Consider the following 23,494-nt stretch of genomic DNA (forward strand, 5'->3'; position numbering starts at 1 on the left):
ATGTACAAACATCTGTAATTCTTCTTTCTATTGCAAACCAACTAGATGACATCAAAATCAGTTTCTCATCAATACCGATAAAAACCTATTCAGAAATACAACTTTATCGGGAATTTAATCGTCCAGATTTTCATCCATCTAGTCTTTCAGATCGTCAAAGATAATAATTACAAAACAATTAAATATTAGACTAGACCTGAACTCGAGACTTATAATCGCTTCCTGTCAACGATGACGCATGCAAAGGTTGTCGCATATTCCGCGCGAAGTTATCTGCGAATATATGACGCTCTACCAGCGGAATCTGTGCTTTTACCAACGACCTGCCCGGTACGGACACGATCAGAATTCTCAGGGAAGATTTATCGACGGACGATCCGAGAAGAAAAAAGACGAAGGACGATAAACGCCGTTAATGCCCCGCGATCTCGAGGCCGTGTTTCGCACCTGAGTCAAGCGGCCTTCGAAGTGACATTTTATGCTTGTATCTCGGTGTATCTGAGTCATACGAAGTTCGTAGGATCTCTGGTATAATGTTTACGAAGGTAAGAATCGTTTATAATGTTTTTCTCTCATGCGCAAACAAAGATGTATTAATTGATTTCTTTTTTGGAATTTCTTTTTTACCAAGGCTATGTAACCTTATCTGCTTAATATGTGTCGAGCAAAATGAATTCTTTAAATTATAATTTATATTTTAGAGTGTACTAAGACGTTGAAGAAATATCTACTGTTACAAGTATTGTTCAACTTTATTATCTAATCTCTGTTTCTTGGCAGCACAAGAGATAGATCGAGGATTCTCGTCCGACGATTAGGAGCAAAGTTCAACGTCTGGAAGTTAGTATTGTCGTTGCCTTAGCGACTTTCCACTCGAGTCCCGTGATAGATGCACCGACGGAAATACACCTAGCCAGCAATCTGAAGCGGGAAAAAGAGAGGACGATTGCGCGATATTTGGAGAGCTTCTTGTCTCACATTCGAGATCCTCAGGGCGGGACTTCACAACAGAATGATCCCGGAAAAGGTATGTCAGAAATATTTCCTACAAAAATTTTACATATATATAACTGTCTTATATTTTTATGGAAATCGTAAAGTAAAAAATTACAAGTTTCCACAGTTAAATCGAAGACAAGACATTTGAAATATCATACTCTGTACTCTTTACTTTACTATTAATTATTTATGTATTCTTAGTTATTGACGTTTATGCATAATACGAGAAATTTAAATATGAAAGTGAAACATGATCTTGCATAAATATCCACAGTCTACTTGTTGTTCTCCTTTCGTTCGAGTCATTTATAATTGCCCAAACCTGTTACATTTTACGATGCAGAAACATAACATTATAGAAACAACCGTTAAGTTGTTCAGATACTCCCGTTTTTGTGCATTGTTTACAACTCGTTTAAAAAGCTTTTAACCTGTTTTTCTAATTAACAAACACTATCTATAGAAAGTGACGTGACAAAGGAGAATGCAACAGTGAGTGAATCGTCGAAGAAAGAAACTACGAGCGTGCAAAATCAGCAGTCGAATAAACTACGAGGCATAGAAAACACCGTAGCTATTAGACTGACAGCTTTTGATCATCCTGGATCCTCGAAGTCGCCACAATTTAACAAGAAACCTATCTCGAAGCCTGGTCCTAGTAAAGTGAAGAGCACTCAAAGCAAAGCAACACAAATGCGTCAAAATTTAAGTACCCAAAGACTACAGGAAAACGAAGACATCGACGACGATGACGTAAGGAATGGGATAATCGTGACTATAATTTGCTCGTTTCGTTGTTTTTTTACGAATCTTGTTACGTTTTAGTCTTCTTTGGATATAGAGAATGTTGGAAGGCCACAAAAATATGTCCTAGTCGGATGGGATAACTTTCGTTCTAAGCTGATGATCACTCTACTGGTTCTTTTCGTTTTATGGGCAGTCATCTATTTTCCTCTGATTAGAATCTGAAATTCGACGCAAAAATAATATTTCTATATCATTTTATAAACATACTCTTCAGTGTATTTTAATATAAATATACAATGTATAACATATGATACACATATATAAAGTGAATTTCTAAAGTCTAACCAGAAATAAATAACTGGTTCATATTAGACGCAGACATACAGGATGTTATTCGTTCATATGTAATAGAGCATTTCTTTAAATGTTACTAAACGATAAACTTGTTTGTCACGGACCGCGATTATCGGAAAACTCCGGAGTGTAAATATGTACATACTTTCTCTACAAATAAAGTATCATTTCTTCTATTGAACGATAAATTCTTCATTCCTAAACATTATCATATAATTGTGTAAATTTATGAAAGATTCTAGAGTTTATTTTTCTATATTATTAAAATTTGCTACAACTTCATTGTAACTAAAACTAGTCTATGCTCATTAGCTAACAGATATCGTACAGTATCTCTCAAGCTCACAAGGCAAACTTGAGACACTTTCTACAGCAGCCGCTCGCATGTACCGACAGCGAGTAAATCCACTTTCGATTTCCTAATTTAACTCGATTTCGAATCGCCTGTTATCTTCCGAACCTCATTAACTCATTTGTCATCCGCTCTCAACAAACTGATCGTCGTCACTGTGTCAATAAATCTAAATAACAAGAAGATTCATCATCAACTGACTCAACAGAAGTTTCAATAGCAAGATAGAACCAATCAAAAGCACTACAGAATCTACAAACAAACAAGATGGTTCAAAAGACACTTTTCAATCAGTTTGTAAATGTCAAAACGAAAAGACCAGTTACCAGCAGTCGAACGAAGGATCATGAAATGGAACGCAGAGTCAAGATCAGGGGCTGACATCATCCTTCCAAGAAGATCGATTCTTTTCAGTGTAAAAGACGCGATGACCGTGCAACGACCTTAACTAGAGTCTTGCAGACGTGCCAATGAGAGGCGGAGCAGGCAAGAGGAAAGTATAATCGGCTGGAAGTGGCTGATTCCGGCGCCGTAAGGCTTCAGTTCGTCTTAAAACGCCCACGTAGCTCCTCGGCGCTCTCGATTCTATTACGTTGGAAAACGATCCTCAGGATCGTTTCAATCAACGGAGAACCATGAATATCAAAAGTGTGCCCGCTGTTTTCTTAATACTTGGATTGTCTCTGATATTTATCGGTAAGTGAAACGTTTATTTTCTGTTGATTTTCCTGAAAAGAATTTTTGAAGAAATAAACGATTTGTTTCAAGCGTTCTTAGAGGAATTCAATTGGTTATACGTACCTGTGTGTAATAGGTGTTAAGAGAATAGGATGTCAAGGAAACAAAGCAAATTTTGCGAAAGTGAAAGGGACTACACTTAGATTTTTGTTTCGTGTTTTCCGAGCTGCGAATCGCTTAGAATGAATGAAAGTTGTGTCCTACTTGCGTAAAAATGACTTTATTATTCTAGAAAAGTAACTTAAGATGTTGATATTATTCGGAATATTGTAGAATTTGATGATTGACGTAGTTTGTTATTTACTTTCTCTTCCGAGAAAACACTTAGTTCAAGAAGACCGTATTATACAATGGTATTACTTCAATCGTGTTTACTAAATAATCGTGAATACAGAAATGAATATAGAGATATATAGAAACTGATAAATATTATAGTTAAATTATATTGACATACAATAACAATTATTACGTAACAATTTTAGAGAAGCGTTGTTTAAAAAAATTATTATCTTCTGCAACCAAACTACGTGATCTCGAGTCCTAGCTAAACATTCCGTTATGCTTATTTCGTTCCTCTGCATATCGTCAAGGTTATCGTGAGTTCATGCTCACACATAACTATACTACACTATTATTGAAATCGGGGACAAAAATGTGGGATTTCAGAGCAACTTTAGCACTTTTAAGATAAGTCACGCCACAGAGACTCGATACAGAAAAAGAATTGAAACTATGTAATCAACAACGTAAATTCTCTTAATCTCGATTCTTTTATACATATACACATATGTGTATATATCATCAATAATGATGTATCGATATGTACATATATATACAGGGTGGTTGGTAACTGGTGGTACAAGTGGAAAGGAGGTGATTGTACGCGAAAAAAGAAGTCGAAAATATAGAATAAACTTTTTTCGTTTGAGGCTTTGTTTTCGAGAAAATCGACTTTGAATTTTCGCTCGGTACGCGTGCACTTTATCACGTCAAGTTATAACGGATCTCACTGTAGATCATTGTCTCGATGGAAAAATTAAAAAAAAAAATTTTTATTCTATATTTTCGACTTCTTTTTTCGCGTAGAATCACCCCCTTTTCGTTTGTACCACCAGTTACCAACTACCCTGTATATAATATATGTATAATTATATGTATTATATGTATATATATAAGTACATATTGATACATCATTATTCATCTTAAATAATTATTATTCGACATCTCAAGCAAATAGTCATGATCTTTTTCTATCAAGTGATTCAGAACATATTTTTAATTCTTAATTACAACTTTTCCATGCAAATTACCATTTCAAATTGTTGAAGATCAAAGAAGAGATCTTTCATTATGGGAACTTTTATTACAAAATCTGTGGACAAAATGATGATGTGATTATTTATAATTCTATAATAATAAATCTCGCAATTCCTAAATAATCACACGAAATTCCTGTTCCTACCAGCCATTATTATCCATCCTAATTTTAATTAAATTTCTAGGCGACGCAGAAGCAGGATGGAAATTCTGGAAGAAGAAGGACACAACCACGACCACCACAACTGTTGCTCCAGCAGTCGCAGATCCAGTACAAACGAAACCAAACACGCTACCAGGTGTAACACCTGTGACAAACAAACCTACAGGAAGTCCAACAAATGTTGGATCAGCTGTTCTTGGAGCAGGTGACCCTGGATTGGCGATTGGAGTCACTTCGACTGGAGGAAAGATAAAAGAAAATGCTCGACCAAACAGACCTAACCCAGGAACGGAAGTGGGTCTCGATTTCCCGGCACCGAAACCAGGAAACCCAGGAGTCGGTGGTAACACTGGTAAAGGATACAGAGACTGGGCTGTTGATCTTACTGGGGCTGGAGAACCCGGAAGACAATCCCCGAAACTGCCTAGTGAAGGACCAGCATTAAGTTCTGGAGGTTAATTGATCGATGTTATAGAATTTCTAGATAGTTTTCTTAAATATGTGAGTTTGTGAAAATTAATCTGGTGAACTTTGTAGGTTCCAAACCGAACTCTGTACCTGGAGGCACGGCACAGCCACAAGCACCAGGTAAAAATTAATTTAATGACGATTTTATACAGAAAATAGAATAAATTACGTATATAACGTTACGGAGAATTACTTCCATCGCTAGGTATAAATTATCGTAATACTAGTAGGGAAGAAGGAGATACAATTAATAAAGCTTTATTAATATTAATTTGGCTACGTATTCCAGGCGCCAGGCCAGTAGCGAGTCCTGGAAACGCACCATCGCCGCGGCCTCAACAACAACCTCAGCCTCAGCCTCAACCTCGTCCACAAACACCAGGTACATACTAATATATGGAAGAAAATAATTTTCATCCTGATATACTTTTATTTCAAGGATTACCTACACCGGGCTCTAAGCCAGCTGTTGCACCAGGACAACCTCAACCATCTCCGAATCAACCTGCACCTGGAGGCAATCAAGTATCTTCGTTGTTCGTAACGTTAAAACCAGGTCCAACGCCAGCACCATCTAGACCAGGAAGTCCTGGTTCTCTTAATGCACCAGGAAGACCTGGTTCTCCTAATGCACCGGGAAGTCTTAGTTCCCTTAATGCACCAGGAGGTCCTGGTTCTCTTAATGCACCAGGAAGTCCTGGTTCTCCTAATGCACCAGGAAGTCCTGGTTCCCCTGGAAGAACTTGGGCTGATGTTGCTGGTGGTGGCAGCAGATCTAATTCACCTACACCTGCTCCACGACCTGGATATCCAAATCAGCCAAATTATCCAAACCAACCAGGTATAGGTCAATCTCAACCAAGACCATCGACACCGACTCAACCTGGAAGAACAGGGCCATCCACAGGAGCAATAGCAGGTGGTGCATTAGCAGGTGGTGCACTAGCAGGAGCAGCTGTAGCAGGAGCAGCAGCAGCAAATAAGAAAACCTACTCTAGTAATCCTACTTTTAGCAAAGGAAACACTATCACTGATGAAGACTTGGAGAAACTTTCCGAGGCTCTCTTCATTAAGGATAACAATAATGCGAACAGATATATCACGCTGAATCTACAGAAGCAAACAAGCAGTAGTAGCACAACAGATGACGCACCACAACCGTAAGCTTTTAAAATACAAATGAAAAATATTGGAGGCAAGAGAGTTGTTATACACTACAGCAAGAATAGGTGGAGATTAATAGAAGAGCATTAGGCATCTGGAGGATCTATTTTAAAAACATTTTTTTAAACATCACTAGAATTCTAATTTGATGGTTCTTTGAATTTCTAGATAGTACAGTTCGTGTAACTACAGACTAGTTTGATTTGCCATGTTCTTTCAGTTACCATAGATTCCATAAAAATAACCTCAACTTGCAGGTTGTTCACGGTAAACGCAGAAGCATACCAAGGTCCCACGATTCAAAGAGTGATATCGATCTATGACAATTACAAACCGGAAACCAATGTAAATGAGCACATAAGCCCGTTGCAGAGACAAGAAGAGAGTCTCCTTGTAGACACGTTCCTCAGCACGAACGTGATGTCCTACGCTATGAGATTTTTAGCGGACAAAGGACAAATTCGCAAAGATTATTACGAATATAAAGACACGATAAGAAAAATATGGTTTAACTTGTTCTCTAGAGGACAAGGAAAAATTGGTAGCTCAGGTTTCGAGCATGTTTTCATGGCAGAACTTAAGAGTGTACCATCTGGTACTGAAGTAGTTGGTTTGCATAATTGGATCTTTTATAGCAAAGAGGAAAGCAGTGGAAAAGCAAATTATGCTGGATATTTGAACAAAGTTGACCTTGGAGATGTGAGTTAATTTTTGTTCTGTCAAAATTATTTTTTTCTTTTTAATCGTAAGATCATTTCTCGATAAATTATTTTCGAAAAAATGAGAGGTTTTTCTATTTAATAATAGGCTCATTAATGAAAAATGTTTTTAATGAATATATAATGGATTCCATTCCACTTCCAGTACCTATTATCATTCGTATCATGACGTTTGTCTATTGTTTCTTTTGTGGTATTTCCAGAGAACTATGACTCATACTACATGAAAAGTTACCAATTGTATTTGTACGTGTTCGTTCTTTCAGAAAGCATCTATCGTCAAAATAAGAACGAAATACAACGGGTACGATAAACCGGTAACGGCACTATTCGTGGGTACCTCGCCTGAACTGGAGATGGCACTGTACACGGTGTGCTTTTACGCGAGACCAGAGGGAAATTGCCCGGTGTCTCTCGGAGGAACGAAGTTCAACATTGTCACCTATAAATTTAAGTACAGAGGAAACGATCTGGTAGGAACTGCTTATCCAGATATATAATTTTATCAAAATTATATTTCTGTTTATATATTTAAAAACATAGAATGTAATTTTGCGACATGTTCAAACGAGAGCAATAAAAAATGACATGTATACAAAAGTTGGATTTAAATATAATTTTATATGGAGAACGACATATTTTCTTATTAGCGAAATTTGTATCAATACTCGTTACATAGAATAAATTTTGTTATTGAAATATTATTGAAATAAATATTGTTTTGTATAAGTCGACCATTCATAATACATACTTGTGATATCGGCAATCTCGAGTAAACAGATAACGTTGAATAATGGTCTGTCGAAAGAGGGGGAGGTAAGAGTAATAAACTCACTTGGGCACTGCGATAGGGAAAACTGCCAGTTAAGCTGTAGATTTCGTAACGAAAACAAGAATGCACGCATCTCTTCGAACATTCTGTAGAACCAAACACCCACGTTTTCAATGGGCAGACAAGCATCCGGCTGTGAGGTCTATAAATTACCGATTAAAAATCTGTACGCGACTCTATCACAGTGAAAATGGCGTCTATGGGTACAGACCAAGGCCACAAAGACACTTTGAAGGTATTTCGAATATTATTTTTCCATTTATTTGAAACAATAAGTAAAAAATAAAAAAATAATACAAATTTTAGCCAGCATTTTGACAAAAATTTGGAATTCGATACTATATTGATATTTGCGACAGGTTTTAACGAACAAGCTCATAATTCGAATTCGAAAACTAACTATTAAAATTCCCGCGTTGTGTCGCTAGTGAGCTTTAATATGTTTCATCGTTGCATCTTCAAATTGAGAAAGAAAATGCATATTTTTATGAAATAAATCATTCTTACCTTGCACAAATCCTCAGATTTCGTTATCCATGTCTTCAGCATAAGAGTAAAACGTGAAATCACACTAATCACTGCGCTTTAACCACAAAATACCAAACTGAAACTTTGAACACACGCACAACACTTACATTCCCCGCTTTCTCCCAAGCAACTGCCCAACAATCGCGTGAAAATCTCTTACCTATGTGCGCATCGCGCATGCGCAGTAAATTTGAACTTCAAATTCCTGGTGTCCAGTTTTAAAAAAATAGCACGAATATAATCAGGACTTGACATATCTGAATTCCATTTTTAAATAATAAAAGAATATGAAATCTAACCTTTTTAAATATGATTCATTTAAATTCATATAAACATGTTGATATATTTTTATGAAGTTATTATGCGTTTAATATATTCCTTTCAATATCGAGATATTTATTGTAATGTTTATATTACTTAAAGTGATCTTAAAATTACTTGTAATTAATATGGAAAAGCTTAGTGTACTAATCTAGGGTGAAGATAATAAACGCAACTTGGAATATTTTTATTGTTACGCAAGAGAGTAACCGATAACGTTTCGCGATAACGTAAAAATGATTTAACATCCATATACGATAAAAATAAATATTAACTACTGGTTTTTACCATTATTTTTCTTTCTATTCTTCCTCATATTTCTAGTACCAAACGAGTACCTGGAAATACGATCGAAAAACAGCAACTTCTATAGACTGATTAGCGCCTATAGAGAATATGGTCATAAACAGGCTGAGATAAATCCTGTTGCGTCAAAAAAACCAGTGCCATTGGCAGAGTTGAAACTAGAGAGATTCGGTTTAAGTTTGGATGATAAAGTTCCATTCAGAGGGATTTTATCAATGGGGAAAGATGAAGGAACAGTAGAAGAGGCTTTAAAATTTTTAAACGAGACATACACTGGCCATATAGGAGTAGAATTTAGCTACTTGGAGGTAATATGTAATTGATCATGAATAAATTTAAAGCAATCTTCTATTAGAATAAGTGGAATATTTATTTATTTAGTTTATTTCTTTCATTACTATTTTCTTCTATTAGAATAAGTCGAATATTTATTTATTTAGTTTATTTCTTTGTAGAAGATCTGTATAAGTACCTGATTTCTATTACTGTCTACACAGACTGAGGAGGAAAGAGAATGGTTTGCAGAGACCGTAGAAAAAAGTTCAAGAGAACCCGTGACGGACGAAACGCGAATCGGCATCGCAACGGAAATGTTGAAGAGCCAAACTTTCGATCAATTTTTGGCCATCAAATTCGTGAACTTTAAGAGGTACAGTGGCGAGGGCGCTGAGAGCGTGATGGCCTTCTACTATGAATTTTTTAAACTATGTGCCAATGGTAAATAAAAATGTATCATTAGAAAAAGACTACATGGATCATCTCTTTATCTATACTTTATCGATTCAAGTTTAAATTTATGTATATTCAATTAAATGAAATTGCAGATGATTTAAAATACATTGTAATTGGCATGGCCCATCGAGGTCGACTAAATTTTCTCACGGGAATGTTGAATTTCCCACCGGAAAAATTATTTCGACAGTTACGAGGATACTCTGAATTTCCGGATAACGTGAACGCAACTGGTGACGTGATCAGTCATTTTGTATCTTCCACAAACCTCGATATTAATCGGAAAAGCCTCTATGTTACGGTATTACGAAACCCTTCACATTTGGAAGCTGTAAATCCTGTTTCCATGGGAAAAACCCGAGGAATGATGCAAGCAAATAAAGACGGAGCATATAGTGAAGATGCGAACGCTCAATGGAGCGATAAAGTGTTAAATATTCAAGTAAGACGTTTAATAATTAATCAGACAAAATTTAAAGTAGAATTGGAAATAAATCGATGTATTGAACTTATTTCAATTTTTATCCTAGGTTCACGGGGATGCAGCTTATGCTGCTCAAGGAGTTGACCAAGAATGTTTAGCATTATCCGCAGTTCCTCACTTTGAAATAGGTGGAACAGTTCACTTGATGATCAATAATCAATTAGGTTTCACAACTCCAGCTTCCAGAGGTAGATCGTCGAGATACTGCACGGATTTAGCCAAAATGATCTCCGCTCCGGTGATCCATGTAAACGGAGATGATCCTGAAGTATACAAGATAGAATTTTAATTTCTTCCTATATATATATACATATATATGTTTTTAGTTAGTAGTTTTTTTAATCTTCAAATATCGTAGATGGTTATCCGAGCTGCTAGAATAGCGTTCAAGTATCAACGAAAATTTAGGAAGGACATTTTCCTGGATCTGAATTGCTTCAGGAGATGGGGTCATAATGAACTAGACGATCCGGTTTTTACAAATCCTGTTATTTATAAAATTATACATAACCGCCCGTAAGTAATTCTCAATTATAATAATAGGATGTGTCGAATCTAATTAACTTTACTTTATTTTCAATTAGATCAGTACCAGATCGATATTTAGACAAACTAGTAAAGAACAATGTTCTTCCAATGGAAAAAGTCAAAAATATCATCGAAGATCACAAGGCCAAATTGAATCAAGGTTTGAATGAAGCGGATAATTATGTCCCACAACCTACCTATTTTGCAGGCTTGTGGAGTGAAATACAGCAGGCTGATGCGAGCGTGACACAGTGGGACACGGGAGTTGATTTAAGCCTATTGAGGTTCATTGCCGAAAAGAGCGTTCACATTGACGATGACTCGGTGAGAACATATGTTATACAATAAATGCTGCTTATTTTCCCTAATTGATTCCCTAATTGTTCAGCTAATTGAACGTACTATTTTATCATGCAACAGATAATTCATCCTAAATTATTGAAAAACCACGTTCAATCTCGATTAAACAAAATAGCGAGTGGTGAACATTTGGATTGGGCTACTGCCGAAGCTTTAGCAATTGGAACTTTATTGTATCAAGGGTATAATGTAAGAATAAGCGGGCAAGACATTGGTCGTGGTACCTTTTCCCATAGACATGCCATGCTTGTTGATCAATCCACTGGAGGTATTTACAAAATGATTCTAATCATAAATTAATAAAAGTCTTATCATCAATCATGATTTTAGATATACATATTCCACTAAATTCAATGGTCGAGGGACAAACAGGAAAATTAGAGTTAGCTAATAGTATTCTGTCTGAAGAAGCAGTCTTAGGATACGAGTATGGCATGAGTATAGCTATGCCAACCACCTTAACGATATGGGAGGCACAATTTGGAGATTTTTTTAATGGAGCACAGATCATAATCGATACTTTTGTAACCAGTGGTGAGGCAAAATGGATGCTAAGTAGCGGATTAACGATACTTTTACCACATGGTTACGACGGCGCTGGTCCTGAACACAGTTCCTCCAGACTTGAAAGGTTTTTACAACTTACGGACAGTAACGAAGATAAACCTGATGGTGATAATGTTAACATATGTGTGACAAATCCTACGACACCGGCTCAATACTTTCATCTATTAAGGAGACAAGTAAGATCCTTATTCTAATAGATCCTTAATTATATTTTTAATGTAATAAATTGTCTTTATTTCTGTTAGATGGTAAGAAATTTTCGAAAACCTTTAATAATAGTGGCTCCGAAAATATTGCTGCGCCATATCGCAGCAACCTCGCCAATAACAGATATGCAACCACAGACTAGATTTAAGACCGTTATAGGTATGTTGAATACAATAAAAAAAGTGATCTCTCCCTCTCTTTCTTTCTCTCTTTGTCTTCATCTTTCTCCCTCCTTTAGCTATATTTGACTCCAAATGAAATAAAATAATAATTTAATAAATAATAATTTAACAGGAGATGAAAAGGTAGAAGAATCAAAAGTGACTAAAGTAATCCTTGTGAGCGGTAAACACTATTATGCTCTTGATAACTTTAGAGAAAGCACAGATCAAAAAAATGTAGCAATTATTAGAGTCGAGAGTTTATGCCCTTTTCCAGTTCAAGAATTATTGCAAGAGATCAATAGATATAAATACGTCAAGAGTAAGTTATACAAAATATATTGCTTAAATATATTTTAAAATATTAATATAAATATTTCCTTAAGCTTTCATATGGAGTCAAGAAGAACCGCAAAATATGGGAGCATGGAATTTTGTCAAGCCTCGATTCGAAAATTTATGTGGCAGACTAGTAAGTTAATAATTTAAGTAATATTTGAGATACATATTTGTAAAAATAATTTTATGACTTACAGATAAAATACAGCGGTCGTAAACCCATGGCTGCAACAGCTGTAGGTGCGGGAAAGTTACATCAGCAGGAAGCTCAGGAAGTAACCGTGAAACCCTTTAATATGAAATGAATTTTGTATTGTATGTTTTACTCTGTTTTATTTATACATATAATTCAACTGCCAAAAGTCACATTTATTTGCATAACATCATTATATACTATATGAGGAAATAAATTATTTACATGTCATTGAGCGATCATTATTGTAATGGATCAACATTATTATTAATAAAATATATCCATGACATAAATGTACTATCAAATGCTAATTGTATGAAAAATTACTTGTTCAAAAATTATAATTTTCACCATTAATTTAATATAATATACTATAGAAAGAAATGATAACATAGATACAAGTAAAATAATGACTCTTCAGTATCGTCATGATAAATGGTTAACATCCTAAACAATGTTTTTACAATTCCTTTGAAGCAAAATATTATTCGTCTATATAATTTCTTCGTCCTCAAAGAAATAGCAGCAAAATTAGATCCCAAGTAATCTAAAAAACTAAATTTACATTGTAATAAGACAATTGATGAGCTTAATCCTTATTGGTATGTTCTGCACTTAAACGTTCATATTCTTTTTTTATAAGATCTTTTAATTCATCCTAAAAAAGAAAATAGATTTATATAAGACATATTTCTGAGTTTAAAGCACACTAAAAATATAATTTAAATTTAATGGAACGTACGCCCCAGCCCAACTTTTCAGCTAATAATTGACAGCCAGTATCGCAATCACCTAACCAGGCAACATCACGACCGCCATGAGAACTTCGTGTATCAAAGATCAAGCCATGTCGCAATCCTAAAAGTCGCGATAAGCGATCTTGCATACCTACTTTTTCTTTATTGATAAGTAGGCGCGGACAATTGGGTCGCACCCTTCAAAGAAATTGAAATTATAATTAATTGAATGTGGAGAATGAAGGAAACAATATGATACTTGTAAATAATACATACCTATCTACTAAAGATGCAAAAGGCTGCACTACCAAACTTGATCCCATAATTATCAAAAGATCTGCTTGTGCAAAATCCCGATCAATAAGGAAATGGAAGCGTTCGGGTAACATTTCCCCGAAAAACACTATATCAGGTTTTACTACACCTTCGTTACATTCTTCACATTTTGGTATAACACCTTCCATAATTTTTTCTGAAAATAGGTACTGAGGTTTAAAGTATGTATTCAATTGTAACAATTATGATCTTACTGTAACATTAAAAAATATATATCAGAAGAAAAAAGTTGTACCTTTCATCCATGGAAGAGTGTATGGTGCTCTACATTTAAGGCATCGACCAGTATGAAATGTACCATGAGCTTCTACTAATTTTTCAGGAGGCAAACCAGCCATTCTTTCTAATGTATCGATGTTCTGGGTGTAGTGTCTCAAAAGTAGTCCTTTTTCCCATAAAAGACGGATGAAATAATGGGATGGTGTAGGCTTAAAACCTTCAGGTAACAATTCTCTTGCAAGCATAAAGAATGGTTCAGGATTTTCCATAAAGAAATCTAACTCAAAAATAGCTTGAGGATGAGGTAGATTATATTTCTCTAAATTGTGATAAAGACCACTTGATGGTGATCGAAAATCAGGAATTCCTGCAGCTAAAAAACATAAAAAATAAAAGAAGCATTTTTGTGCAATGTACCTAATATATATAATTCAAAATTATATATAGATATACAACTAATTCAAGATTAGGAATATTTCTTAAAACATACATGTGGAGATACCAGCTCCAGCCATAGTAATAATTTTACAGTTCTCAGTTTCTTTTATATAATCTACCACTCCATCTATATTAAGTTCACGGAGGATTTTTTGCTGTGATTGTTCGTCATAATCTGATGAATCAAAAAGTTTTAACTTTTGTGCCAAATATTTCCGAATCTTTTCCATATCAGAATCTTCTACCTCTTCTTGTTCTGAAGAACTGTTTGTAGCCTCCTCATTTGATTTCTTCTCTGATACAAATAAATGAACAATATATATAGCAATATACAAATTAACGCTACAAATGAATGTAATATTTGTTAGTAAAACAATTTGATAAATAAGAATAAATTAAATACTTTAAATTTTGTCACACATTTATATATCACGACTGTCTAGTTCCTATTTTTTAAAAATGTAACATGCACTGTTAACCTTTTGAAATAACAAAAAAACAATAAATTTAATGTAGAAAACAAAGACATTTAGATAAGTTACTTAAAGAAATAAATTCATTGTACTCGTTGCAATAAAAATACATAAATACAGATTTTCGCCAGAGTTGTTGGCCGAGTAATTGCCGCTGACGGCTAATTAAAGGAAAAATGATCTGCGGAAACATTTTGACACACTGCAATCAGACATCGTGATGTTATAATTATAATTTAACTCAATAAAGACACGTGTCATTTAACAGTTACCTAAAATTTTACGATGATATGAAAATTTAGATACTCTGAGATTATAACAATCAGTGTAGAACAATAATTTCACTTAATTCATTTTACCATTTTATTTAATTAATAAGGTTTCAAACTCTTATGGATGACAGTTAACCTCTATCGTCATCATGTTTCACTTATCTGCGTTTATTAGATAAATAATTTGGATTATAGTAAATAGATAAAAAATCAGAAAGCACTATAATACTATAATAAAAGACACTGATTTCGTCATTTAATAATGTTTCGATATTCTAAATTATGAAATTAAGGATTTCAATTGAAAATTTATTTAAGCTTTTGCTTTTTAAAAAATGTATGTAGTGAAGTAGAAAATTTATTCTTGTGAATTTTATTAAACAATTAAATAACGATTATAAACTGATATACAAGAAAAATTGAATTTCATTATGTAAGACAAATGACAGTTTGAAAACGTTACCTTTTTCCGTGTCATCATTATGTTCGGACATGTTTCCGGACATGTTTCTAAATTCGTGTAATTTCTTCAACTAATGTTAAGTAAAATTATTATCGTTGTCACAGTAAAGAAATAGTGTTATTCATATATTTACTTGTGAACATATGATTAGAATAGGTTATCAAATGACGCGCGTTCGATTAAACTCATACAGGCAATACTTGTTTTTTTATTACATATGTATATCGAATGATATTTTTGCAAATTATAAGTATTATTTCGAGTAGCTATTCCTATAAATAATGTAAATAATATAAAATCCTCATTTTTTTAAACTAATATACATGATATTTATTATCTAATTAGTAAATCCTATTTAATAATATGATAGCATAGTATATACATAAATAGAGGGGATACTACAGATGATCTTTCTACTCATGAATTTAGAAATTGGATATTTTATAATAAAAATTATAGCAAGTAATTCTAAATGTTATTAAAAATGTCTAATATTTCATGATAGTTGATTCATAATTAAATAATTTTAATCTTTATTCCTAAAAAATGTTTTTATCTTATTAATGTTATTATAACTAAGTAATAATTTGCTTATAATGAATTATAATACATCACAAGGTATATAATTTTCAGATGGTATTCTAAATCAGGAACAGTCATGCTATATATTGTAATATTTATTTTTACCATATTATAAAATATTAATAAAATATATCAAAATTTCCTTTATATTAATTCGCTTTCTTGGATGTTTCACCTCCTATAATTTTACGTCTTTGAGCAAACATATGCAAATATAATTGTGGGAAAACTGTAATATAAAGAAAAGATTTTTAATAATTATTATACAATCAATATATGATATGATAATACATTTTTCAGAAACTTACGAGGAATATATGATAGCATAATAGTTATAAGAATGAAATAATAACTAAATATGAAATTCCATGAGTTAGGAAGTTTGTAACTCCAGAATTCCGGATGAGAGTTTGCATAATTTACAGCTGAATATATGCATAATAATTCTCCAGTTACACCTATTGGGTACAATACAATAAATAACGTATACCTGTAATAATTAAAACATTTCAATTTTGAATACTGAAAAATAGATATTATTAGTAAATAAAATATTTAATGAATAGATATTATTTATTAAATAAAAAATCTATGATGTGATTAAATTACATACCTTAGCCATGTGAGAAAATAAGGAACAAATTCATTGAGATTCATATAGTAAAACAAATATCGAATTATTTCTGTTATTGACCATGCTAAGATGGCTAATGGAAGACCATGAGATGACGCCGCATAATTATTTGGAGTTGCCAACAATACACCACTCACAACTATAATACGACTAAACACTTGAAAAGTTGTAAGTACGGGGTTTGATTTAACTAAACCAGTTGCAGCATGGATTATCTATAATAAAGATATACTTTATTAAGCAATCTTTTATGAACAAAACCAAGATGAATATTATTGCTTACTTCTAAAAGAGCAGCATGTTGAAAAATAACAACAGGCCATTTAACATTCTGCCACAAATTTGCTTCTGTCGTAGAAGAAAAATCATTCACTACAAATTTATAAAGTATATAACTCCAACTGCAAATATACATAATTATTTAAATATATTTAACAATATTCTCTATAATACCTATTTTCATCTCAAAGTTATTAAACATACTTTTCAATTAAGATTGTTGAAAATTATAGTAGAAATTACAGAAATGTTAATTAGTGAAACTTGGATAACAATAAAATGTTTTTTCTTATAATCACTTCATTATAATTTGGTGAAAGCGAGGAAAGTAATAATACTTACCCAAATACTTGTAGCAAATTATAAGTCTTTAAATACAATAATCCGACGTTATTTGATTTTTTCGATTTCATATTTATATTTTTTAATTCAGTGTGACTTTACTTATTTATAACAGTAATAATAAATAATTATTATACTTCTATGTGCTTTTCAAATTCATAACTCGTCGGATGTACAACGTGAACTGACGATTACGGATAGAGTCAAGTATAGTATGTAAGTGTAGTACGCTTCTCATACATACATATATATTTACATATGTACATACAGCATTTAACCCGAGCAGGAACGTAGCAATTTTCTATATAGCTTGAATTTGAAACGACCTAATATTTTCTTATTTGTTCTCTGATACTTTATAAATGATAAAATTTAAACAAATTGACACATGATTGATATATGATATTTAATTAGTTTTTGAAAACTAGAAATTTACTTTTAGGAAAAAGGTATAATACATTGTGTAAAACGTGTAAATCGGCGCAATATTCTTACCTTCTACGAACTTCACCTTGGTAATTAAGAATACTTTCTAAAACTGTAAAAATGTTAATGTGAATGACTTTGTCCCTCCAACGTTAAAAAAATCCAGTACAAAATGCAAAACTATATATAACCGGCCTCAAAAATATTTGGGCACTTATAAATTGACGTTAAAAGGACTGAAATGGCAGTTTTTTTTATAAAACTGTAATATTTTATCCGATTCCTTTTATTCAATAATATATCTTAAACAATTTAATCTATTAAAAATCATCTTGTGTGAGTAATCGATACTGTATTTTAATCCTTTATTAGCCTCTGATATACCCTATCTTTGCCCGAAATCTTATACATATAATTTTTTTTAATAAAATGGCTGACGACTTTGTGAATTTCTATTGGCTCGGTAACTGTTCTGCAGTTCGCGAAATAACACAGATTGTCATACAGTGAAGTCGTAAAACTTCAGACATGCCGCACATCGAAAAGAGAAAGACATTGCTCGAAGGGGGGATCATATCTCCTCGCTATATCGTGGCAGAGATTTTAAACAAAATACGATTGTAGCGAAGAAGATTGTTGTTGCGTTGTGAATATCTGTAATCTCTGGTTTGTATTTTCGACTCCTGCTTCCTTTCGTCATAGGTTAATGTTTCACACCTAAACCTTATTCGAGAAATGCGCTTTAAAATAATGAAAATCGCACCAATATCCGTCCAGTAATTCTTGAGATTAATCCAAATATACAGACGCTTTTCGGGAACTTTATTTTATACTGAGTATGTATAAATTAGACGAATTTAATCACTTTTCTTTAGTATTTATTGTTGTTTTTTGTTTAACTTAAATTTTTGATATGGCCTAATATTCTTGCAGTTATTCTTACAGAAGTATGACTAGAAATATGGAATGATCTGGACCGTAGAATTAGTAAAAGACAACAATAAATAAAGAAAGATAAATGATAAATTCATATAATAGAGGAATAAAATACAGTCTCGATTACTAACAAAACATAATCTTCAACATGTTAAAGTGCTTAAAATATGTTATTAAACAAAAGGAGTCCCGGATATATATATTAAACTTTTATAAAAATTATCAGTTTAGATTTTTTAACATCAATATATAAATTGTCCGAATATTTCTGAGACATAAAGACTCACTTCTTTTTACATCAAGTAGAATATGAAGTTAGGCTAGTGTTTAAATGTTTTCGAGACTGACTGTATGTCCATATATGTACAATGTGTACCACTACGATCTACTTACGTGTTACACTCTTCTACTTATATACGTCAAGATAAATGTAAATTATAAAATTAATTCAATATTAATATGTTAATGAATTGCCATTTCCTTTCTGAATTCATAAATAAATTTTGACGTAATAAATCGCAATAATAACATAGCAAATAAACGTGCTCCGCACATATAGATTCGTACACCTTAAATTTTTTAATATCTATATCTATTAAAAATATAATCATATTAACAATAACAAAATTTGAAGTTTTCAAGAACTATTTTTATGAAGAATTGCAACATGATGTTTATGTTTTTCTATCGAGGTTTTCAGCACTATGATATTCGATGTTTTAATTATATGTATTAGTAAAATGTTTAATGATATTTGTAGAATTTAGTTCAAAAAAGAAAGTTACTATACAATGCGGGACGAAATGATAGGACACCTTACATACCTATTTGTATATTTCATGTAATTAAAAGATGAAAATATACATATAATCTTAAGTTTATGACATACAACAAAGAAGTTAAAAACATAAATTTGGGCTGTATTTGATTAGAAAAAATTATATGACTTACTTGACCTACTTTCCATTCTTACAATTTCTGTCAGTAGTTATTCGACTACGAAATGAAAATCTCTTTCAGGGTTTTCTAAGAGATTGTATCGTGATTGATTATGTAATATCACATTACGATTCCACTTTATTATTTTGTGAATTTAGGTAATTGCATAATTGTTTGATCATAAACGAATCATTTCTTCAATTTTCCACTGTTTAAGACGTTTTTCACGACTCATTGCTATTTCTTCTTTTTTTTTTTAAATACCACTAAATTATGAATTTGAATAAAGCTGCGTAGTCTCGTAGACTTCACTCGTCTCTTGCTTGCTAAGTGATTAATGTTTGTTTGTCGGGTCCGTGTGACGAACATTACCCGAGCAGGTGCATTCCGAGAATTGCTCAAATAACACAATTTCTTAGGACATCATTCGAAAAAGTGATTTATTCTACATTATCAAGAAACTGAATGAAAAATGCTAATGAATTATAATATTCGTTTTACATTTTTTTTCTTAATCGTGATTAATCCGAATAATCCAAAGTCATTCGAATGTAGTCATGTTCGGTATCATTTTCATTGCTAAAACCTCAGCAATCTGATTAAAATAGTTTCATAATAATAAGGTAAAAAAACAAATTCTATTTTTCTTCATACAATGACTTGGTAACTTGACACCATCGATTACGAATTAGATAACACGGACGATCGCTTCGGGCGAGCTCCGAGCGGGTCAATTCCAGGTAATGGTGGGGATGACCCTATGAATATTAACCGAACAAAAAGAGAGAATATTAATCGAGCAAAGAGAGAGAATATTAACTGAATATTACATATATACGTTTGAATATAGAACTATCAACTTTAACATTAACTATTCAATTAATATCAGTCCATGCTTATTTTTCCCCTAACTTCCTCATTGTATGTATCGTATATGTATTATTGTATGAATATGAAATTTAGTGTGTTATTCTGGAAATATTCAACATATAGGATATGCAAAATATTTCCTTCTTTTAACAAGATGAAATACACAAATAGGTAAAGTGTCCTACCATTTTGTCTGACACTCTATATTTATATTTAACACGTTGAATGTCATGGGGTCACCGGTGACCGGCACTCAACTTGGCCGTGGTCCCGTGGAGGTCACCGGTGACCGGCGCACCAAGATTAGTAAAAATACATGATTGGAAGAAATGTCAACAGTTATATATTTTTTATTATTACCACCGTTACTACAATGGTGTGACGAAATGAATGCAGTATAGAATGTATAAAAATAGTTTTATTTATACATGAAATATAGATCTATTATGTGCGCCCCCACCAGTGGCTGTCGGACATGGGAAAATCCCGCTTTTTCCGTGTTTTACCTTAATGAACAATAACCCTAAGGAACGTTTCGACTTGAAAGATGTTTGATGGCAATTAAGGGGCTTGACAGTAAGGTAAAAAATGCTAAATCTTGTGACGGTTCTTTAGGATTATTGCGGGTCCGAATAAGTATGACCAAGGGATGGATTATGATTTATGGTAGGTCCCGAGACGTAACAGTACAGAACAATTATTTAGCAACGTGAAGAAACAATATGAGATAACTGATAATCGCAAAAATTACGTGAATCGAGCGAAATTGCACTACAGCGCCATGGGGGTCACCGGTGACCTCAGTGAGATAAATTCATTAATGATGATTATAGACCGTAACATATCTCTTGTAGGTAATATTTCAACATTATATGTATCGTATAATAAAAAAATTCATCGTGGAGCCACGACCAAACCTTGTAAAACTGGCGTGGCATTCAACGTGTTAAGAATATTTTTAACTAATAGAAATTATAAACAATAAAAAATTAGAAGTAAACTAATTTGTCTAATAAAACTAGGATGTAATTAATATTTTACTAATTACCAAAATTATCTTCGACTAAATTATCTTAAATAATTACACATGACAGCAGTGAAAAATTATTATGATATTGTTCTAGATATAAAATATTTATGATTATTTATCGACTTAAAATTTGTTGAATTAAGCTCCCAATATATAAAGTCAATAGATCGAAAAAATTTGTTATCGAAATTTACATCGAATTTATTTTATAATACATTTATTTGCTGTCCTATTAATATGAGAGAAAAGAAGTTTATATAGGTTAATCACATGTGTAAAGAATCCATACACTGTCTTTTAATTATTTTTTAGATTAATGTTCAAGATGTTTTATAATCTGTAGATATTACTATATTATCAGTGTTCAACATATTATTGTTAACTTACCATTTCAATCTATTGTCAAATGATAAGCAGCAAGTTGTATGAATGTTTCTTGAATCTTTTTATATTACTCATATCTACCTAAAAACATAAAGATGCAGTGGTTGAATAGTCAAAGATTGCTGAAAGCAGTGAAAAGGATTAATTCACTAAATAACCGTAATGCCAGCAGCAATTGCAAGATTGTTTGTAGTTCTGATATAGAAGTGGCAAAAAAGAATGGGCTGCCAATTGTGGCCTTAGAATCAACAATCATTACTCATGGAATGCCTTATCCTGATAATTTGAAGACAGCCATTCAAGTAGAAAACACTGTTAGAAAAAAAGTAATTGTTTATGAATTCTAAAGAAAGAAAAATATTGCTTCTTTTACATTATACTTTTATATCATTTTAGGGTGCTATACCTGCAACTATAGGAATTTTAAATGGACAGATACATGTTGGTTTGAATGATGAACAACTACAAACACTAGCTAAATCAGATTCTACTAAAACTATTAAGTGTTCACGTAGAGATATATCAACAGTTGTTGCCCAAAAACTAAATGGAGGAACAACTGTTAGTGCAACAATGTTAATTTCAAATTTATTAGATTTGCCTATAATGGCAACAGGAGGCATTGGTGGTGTTCATCGTGGTGCAGAAAAGAGTTTTGATATTAGTACTGATTTACTAGAGCTTGGGCGTACTCCTGTAGCTGTTGTTTGTTCTGGTGTTAAATCTATATTAGATATTGAAAAGACATTAGAATATCTGGTTAATATATTTTCTTGCATAAAAAATAATAATTATTACAATAGAGATTTGTAATTGTCTCCATTTGTAGGAAACACAAGGAGTTCCAGTTATAAAAATTGGTGAAACAAACTATTTTCCTGCATTTTACTGCACTGAATCATTACAAAAGACAAAAGTGCCACATAGAGTATCAAATTCAGAAGAAGCAACAAAGATTCTTAAAGCACAAAGGGAATTAGGTCTTCAAACAGGATTATTGTTTGCTGTCCCTATTCCTACAGAATATGCATTAAATTCAAAAGAAATGGAATTGGCTATATGTAATGCTTTAGAAAATGCAAAAAGTAAAAATGTAAGTGGAAAGAATGTCACACCATTTTTGCTAGAAGAATTAAATAAGGTTACACATGGTCAATCTCTTCGAGCTAGTAAGTATAAATAAGTCCATTGATATAAAAATTAAGAAAACATAAGCAAGATCAATATTTGTCACTTAATTTTTGTCTTTTTAAAATCAACAGATATGGCACTCATAGAAAACAATGCAAGTGTTGCAGCAGAAATTGCAGTGAATTTGGCTAAAAAGTGTTTTCAGAGCTCTCTCAACGATAGTGCTTCCAAGTGCATTCTGACATCAGAAAGAAATCCAGTAAATAAAATAAAAATATTCGTTTACCTTAAAAAATATATAAGATATTATTCATTTTATTTTCATCGGGTAATTTGTTTATGTCATAGATTGTAATTGGTGGAGCTATAATGGATACGACGTTGCAAGTGAAGGAATCCGAGATAAAAGTAAGTCAAGTCTTAA

General features: G+C 32.6%; 7 protein-coding genes and 1 long non-coding RNA gene across 14 annotated transcripts in view; 5 read left to right on the forward strand and 3 right to left on the reverse strand.

Moving 5' to 3' along the window:
- Window positions 1-8,515, reverse strand: part of LOC138179353 (cell growth regulator with RING finger domain protein 1) — a 43,187-nt gene extending 34,672 nt beyond the window's left edge. The window contains exon 1 of the mRNA XM_069112047.1: window positions 8,361-8,515. The gene's annotated coding sequence lies outside the window, so the exon portion shown is untranslated. The remainder of the gene's footprint in view (window positions 1-8,360) is intronic.
- Window positions 534-3,147, forward strand: LOC138179105 (uncharacterized). The gene is made up of 4 exons (XM_069111558.1): window positions 534-545; window positions 793-1,027; window positions 1,463-1,752; window positions 1,825-3,147. Exons 1-4 carry the CDS (start codon window positions 534-536, stop codon window positions 1,966-1,968), a joined length of 681 nt encoding a protein of 226 aa, XP_068967659.1. The 3' UTR covers window positions 1,969-3,147.
- LOC138179344 (endoribonuclease CG2145) lies at window positions 3,008-7,735 on the forward strand. The gene is made up of 7 exons (XM_069112019.1): window positions 3,008-3,148; window positions 4,693-5,124; window positions 5,208-5,258; window positions 5,428-5,520; window positions 5,578-6,298; window positions 6,560-7,001; window positions 7,288-7,735. The coding sequence occupies exons 1-7, from the start codon at window positions 3,088-3,090 to the stop codon at window positions 7,519-7,521; spliced, it is 2,034 nt and encodes a 677-aa protein (XP_068968120.1). The 5' UTR covers window positions 3,008-3,087; the 3' UTR covers window positions 7,522-7,735.
- On the forward strand, window positions 7,787-12,860 carry LOC138179342 (2-oxoadipate dehydrogenase complex component E1). Its single transcript, XM_069112014.1, has 13 exons — window positions 7,787-8,088; window positions 9,027-9,316; window positions 9,506-9,725; window positions 9,833-10,182; window positions 10,271-10,492; window positions 10,583-10,740; window positions 10,809-11,076; window positions 11,173-11,380; window positions 11,443-11,855; window positions 11,925-12,045; window positions 12,181-12,369; window positions 12,434-12,519; window positions 12,584-12,860. Exons 1-13 carry the CDS (start codon window positions 7,917-7,919, stop codon window positions 12,689-12,691), a joined length of 2,805 nt encoding a protein of 934 aa, XP_068968115.1. The 5' UTR covers window positions 7,787-7,916; the 3' UTR covers window positions 12,692-12,860.
- On the reverse strand, window positions 12,581-15,727 carry Sirt2 (Sirtuin 2). 6 transcript variants are annotated; one of them, XM_069112040.1, is made up of 8 exons: window positions 15,518-15,725; window positions 14,852-14,984; window positions 14,362-14,604; window positions 13,888-14,244; window positions 13,593-13,788; window positions 13,322-13,514; window positions 13,145-13,237; window positions 12,581-12,675 (listed from the first exon to the last, which is right to left on the reverse strand). In XM_069112040.1, the coding sequence occupies exons 1-7, from the start codon at window positions 15,533-15,535 to the stop codon at window positions 13,169-13,171; spliced, it is 1,209 nt and encodes a 402-aa protein (XP_068968141.1). In that variant the 5' UTR covers window positions 15,536-15,725; the 3' UTR covers window positions 12,581-12,675; window positions 13,145-13,168. The 6 variants fall into 6 exon arrangements, with proteins under 6 accessions (XP_068968141.1, XP_068968142.1, XP_068968140.1 ...); XM_069112041.1 differs by lacking the exon at window positions 12,581-12,675 and adding an exon at window positions 15,055-15,216 and having other exon boundaries at window positions 12,860-13,237; window positions 15,518-15,724; XM_069112039.1 differs by lacking the exon at window positions 12,581-12,675 and having other exon boundaries at window positions 12,860-13,237; window positions 15,518-15,724.
- Window positions 15,728-16,176: 449 nt separating this feature from the next.
- Window positions 16,177-19,319, reverse strand: Hacd1 (3-hydroxyacyl-CoA dehydratase 1). The gene is made up of 7 exons (XM_069112051.1): window positions 19,004-19,319; window positions 17,850-17,892; window positions 17,355-17,663; window positions 17,017-17,134; window positions 16,713-16,948; window positions 16,408-16,589; window positions 16,177-16,328 (listed from the first exon to the last, which is right to left on the reverse strand). The coding sequence occupies exons 3-7, from the start codon at window positions 17,423-17,425 to the stop codon at window positions 16,249-16,251; spliced, it is 687 nt and encodes a 228-aa protein (XP_068968152.1). The 5' UTR covers window positions 17,426-17,663; window positions 17,850-17,892; window positions 19,004-19,319; the 3' UTR covers window positions 16,177-16,248.
- Window positions 18,476-19,366, forward strand: LOC138179362 (uncharacterized). Its single transcript, XR_011173022.1, has 2 exons — window positions 18,476-18,616; window positions 18,726-19,366. It is a non-coding gene; the product is annotated as an uncharacterized LOC138179362 (long non-coding RNA).
- Window positions 19,367-20,913: 1,547 nt separating this feature from the next.
- LOC138179343 (uncharacterized) overlaps window positions 20,914-23,494 on the forward strand; it is a 34,875-nt gene continuing 32,294 nt past the window's right edge. Inside the window, exons 1-5 of one of the 2 annotated variants that reach the window (XM_069112018.1) lie at window positions 20,914-21,379; window positions 22,336-22,698; window positions 22,769-23,108; window positions 23,202-23,329; window positions 23,419-23,478. In XM_069112018.1, the coding sequence (XP_068968119.1) occupies window positions 22,513-22,698; window positions 22,769-23,108; window positions 23,202-23,329; window positions 23,419-23,478 (714 nt within the window). In that variant the 5' untranslated portion in view covers window positions 20,914-21,379; window positions 22,336-22,512. Of the gene's footprint in view, window positions 21,380-21,889; window positions 22,266-22,335; window positions 22,699-22,768; window positions 23,109-23,201; window positions 23,330-23,418; window positions 23,479-23,494 lie in introns of those variants that run through there. The other variant, XM_069112017.1, reaches the window with a different exon arrangement.

This window comes from Bombus flavifrons, chromosome 4, assembly GCF_040668555.2.
Source record: "Bombus flavifrons isolate JBK064 chromosome 4, iyBomFlav1_principal, whole genome shotgun sequence".
Taxonomy (NCBI): domain Eukaryota; kingdom Metazoa; phylum Arthropoda; class Insecta; order Hymenoptera; family Apidae; genus Bombus; species Bombus flavifrons.

Bases quoted from the DNA above. Each gene is read 5' to 3' on its own strand.
- LOC138179105 (XM_069111558.1), top strand. The intron at 1,028-1,462 runs GTATGTCAGAAA...CACTATCTATAG, and splicing joins ACAGAATGATCCCGGAAAAG to AAAGTGACGTGACAAAGGAG. The intron at 1,753-1,824 runs GTAAGGAATGGG...GTTACGTTTTAG, and splicing joins AAGACATCGACGACGATGAC to TCTTCTTTGGATATAGAGAA.
- LOC138179344 (XM_069112019.1), top strand. From the start codon at position 3,088: ATGAATATCAAAAGTGTGCCCGCTGTTTTCTTAATACTTGGATTGTCT. The intron at 5,125-5,207 runs GTTAATTGATCG...TGAACTTTGTAG, and splicing joins ACCAGCATTAAGTTCTGGAG to GTTCCAAACCGAACTCTGTA. The intron at 5,521-5,577 runs GTACATACTAAT...TTTTATTTCAAG, and splicing joins ACCTCGTCCACAAACACCAG to GATTACCTACACCGGGCTCT.
- LOC138179342 (XM_069112014.1), top strand. From the start codon at position 7,917: ATGCACGCATCTCTTCGAACATTCTGTAGAACCAAACACCCACGTTTT. The intron at 11,856-11,924 runs GTAAGATCCTTA...TATTTCTGTTAG, and splicing joins TTCATCTATTAAGGAGACAA to ATGGTAAGAAATTTTCGAAA. The intron at 12,370-12,433 runs GTAAGTTATACA...TATTTCCTTAAG, and splicing joins TAGATATAAATACGTCAAGA to CTTTCATATGGAGTCAAGAA.
- Sirt2 (XM_069112040.1), bottom strand. The intron at 14,605-14,851 runs GTAACTTATCTA...TATTTGTATCAG, and splicing joins CAATGAATTTATTTCTTTAA to AGAAGAAATCAAATGAGGAG. The intron at 13,789-13,887 runs GTACAACTTTTT...ACCTATTTTCAG, and splicing joins CACTCTTCCATGGATGAAAG to AAAAAATTATGGAAGGTGTT.
- Hacd1 (XM_069112051.1), bottom strand. From the start codon at position 17,425: ATGAAATCGAAAAAATCAAATAACGTCGGATTATTGTATTTAAAGACT. The intron at 17,135-17,354 runs GTAAGTATTATT...GTATATTTGCAG, and splicing joins AATTTGCTACAAGTATTTGG to TTGGAGTTATATACTTTATA. The intron at 16,949-17,016 runs GTAAGCAATAAT...TCTTTATTATAG, and splicing joins AACATGCTGCTCTTTTAGAA to ATAATCCATGCTGCAACTGG.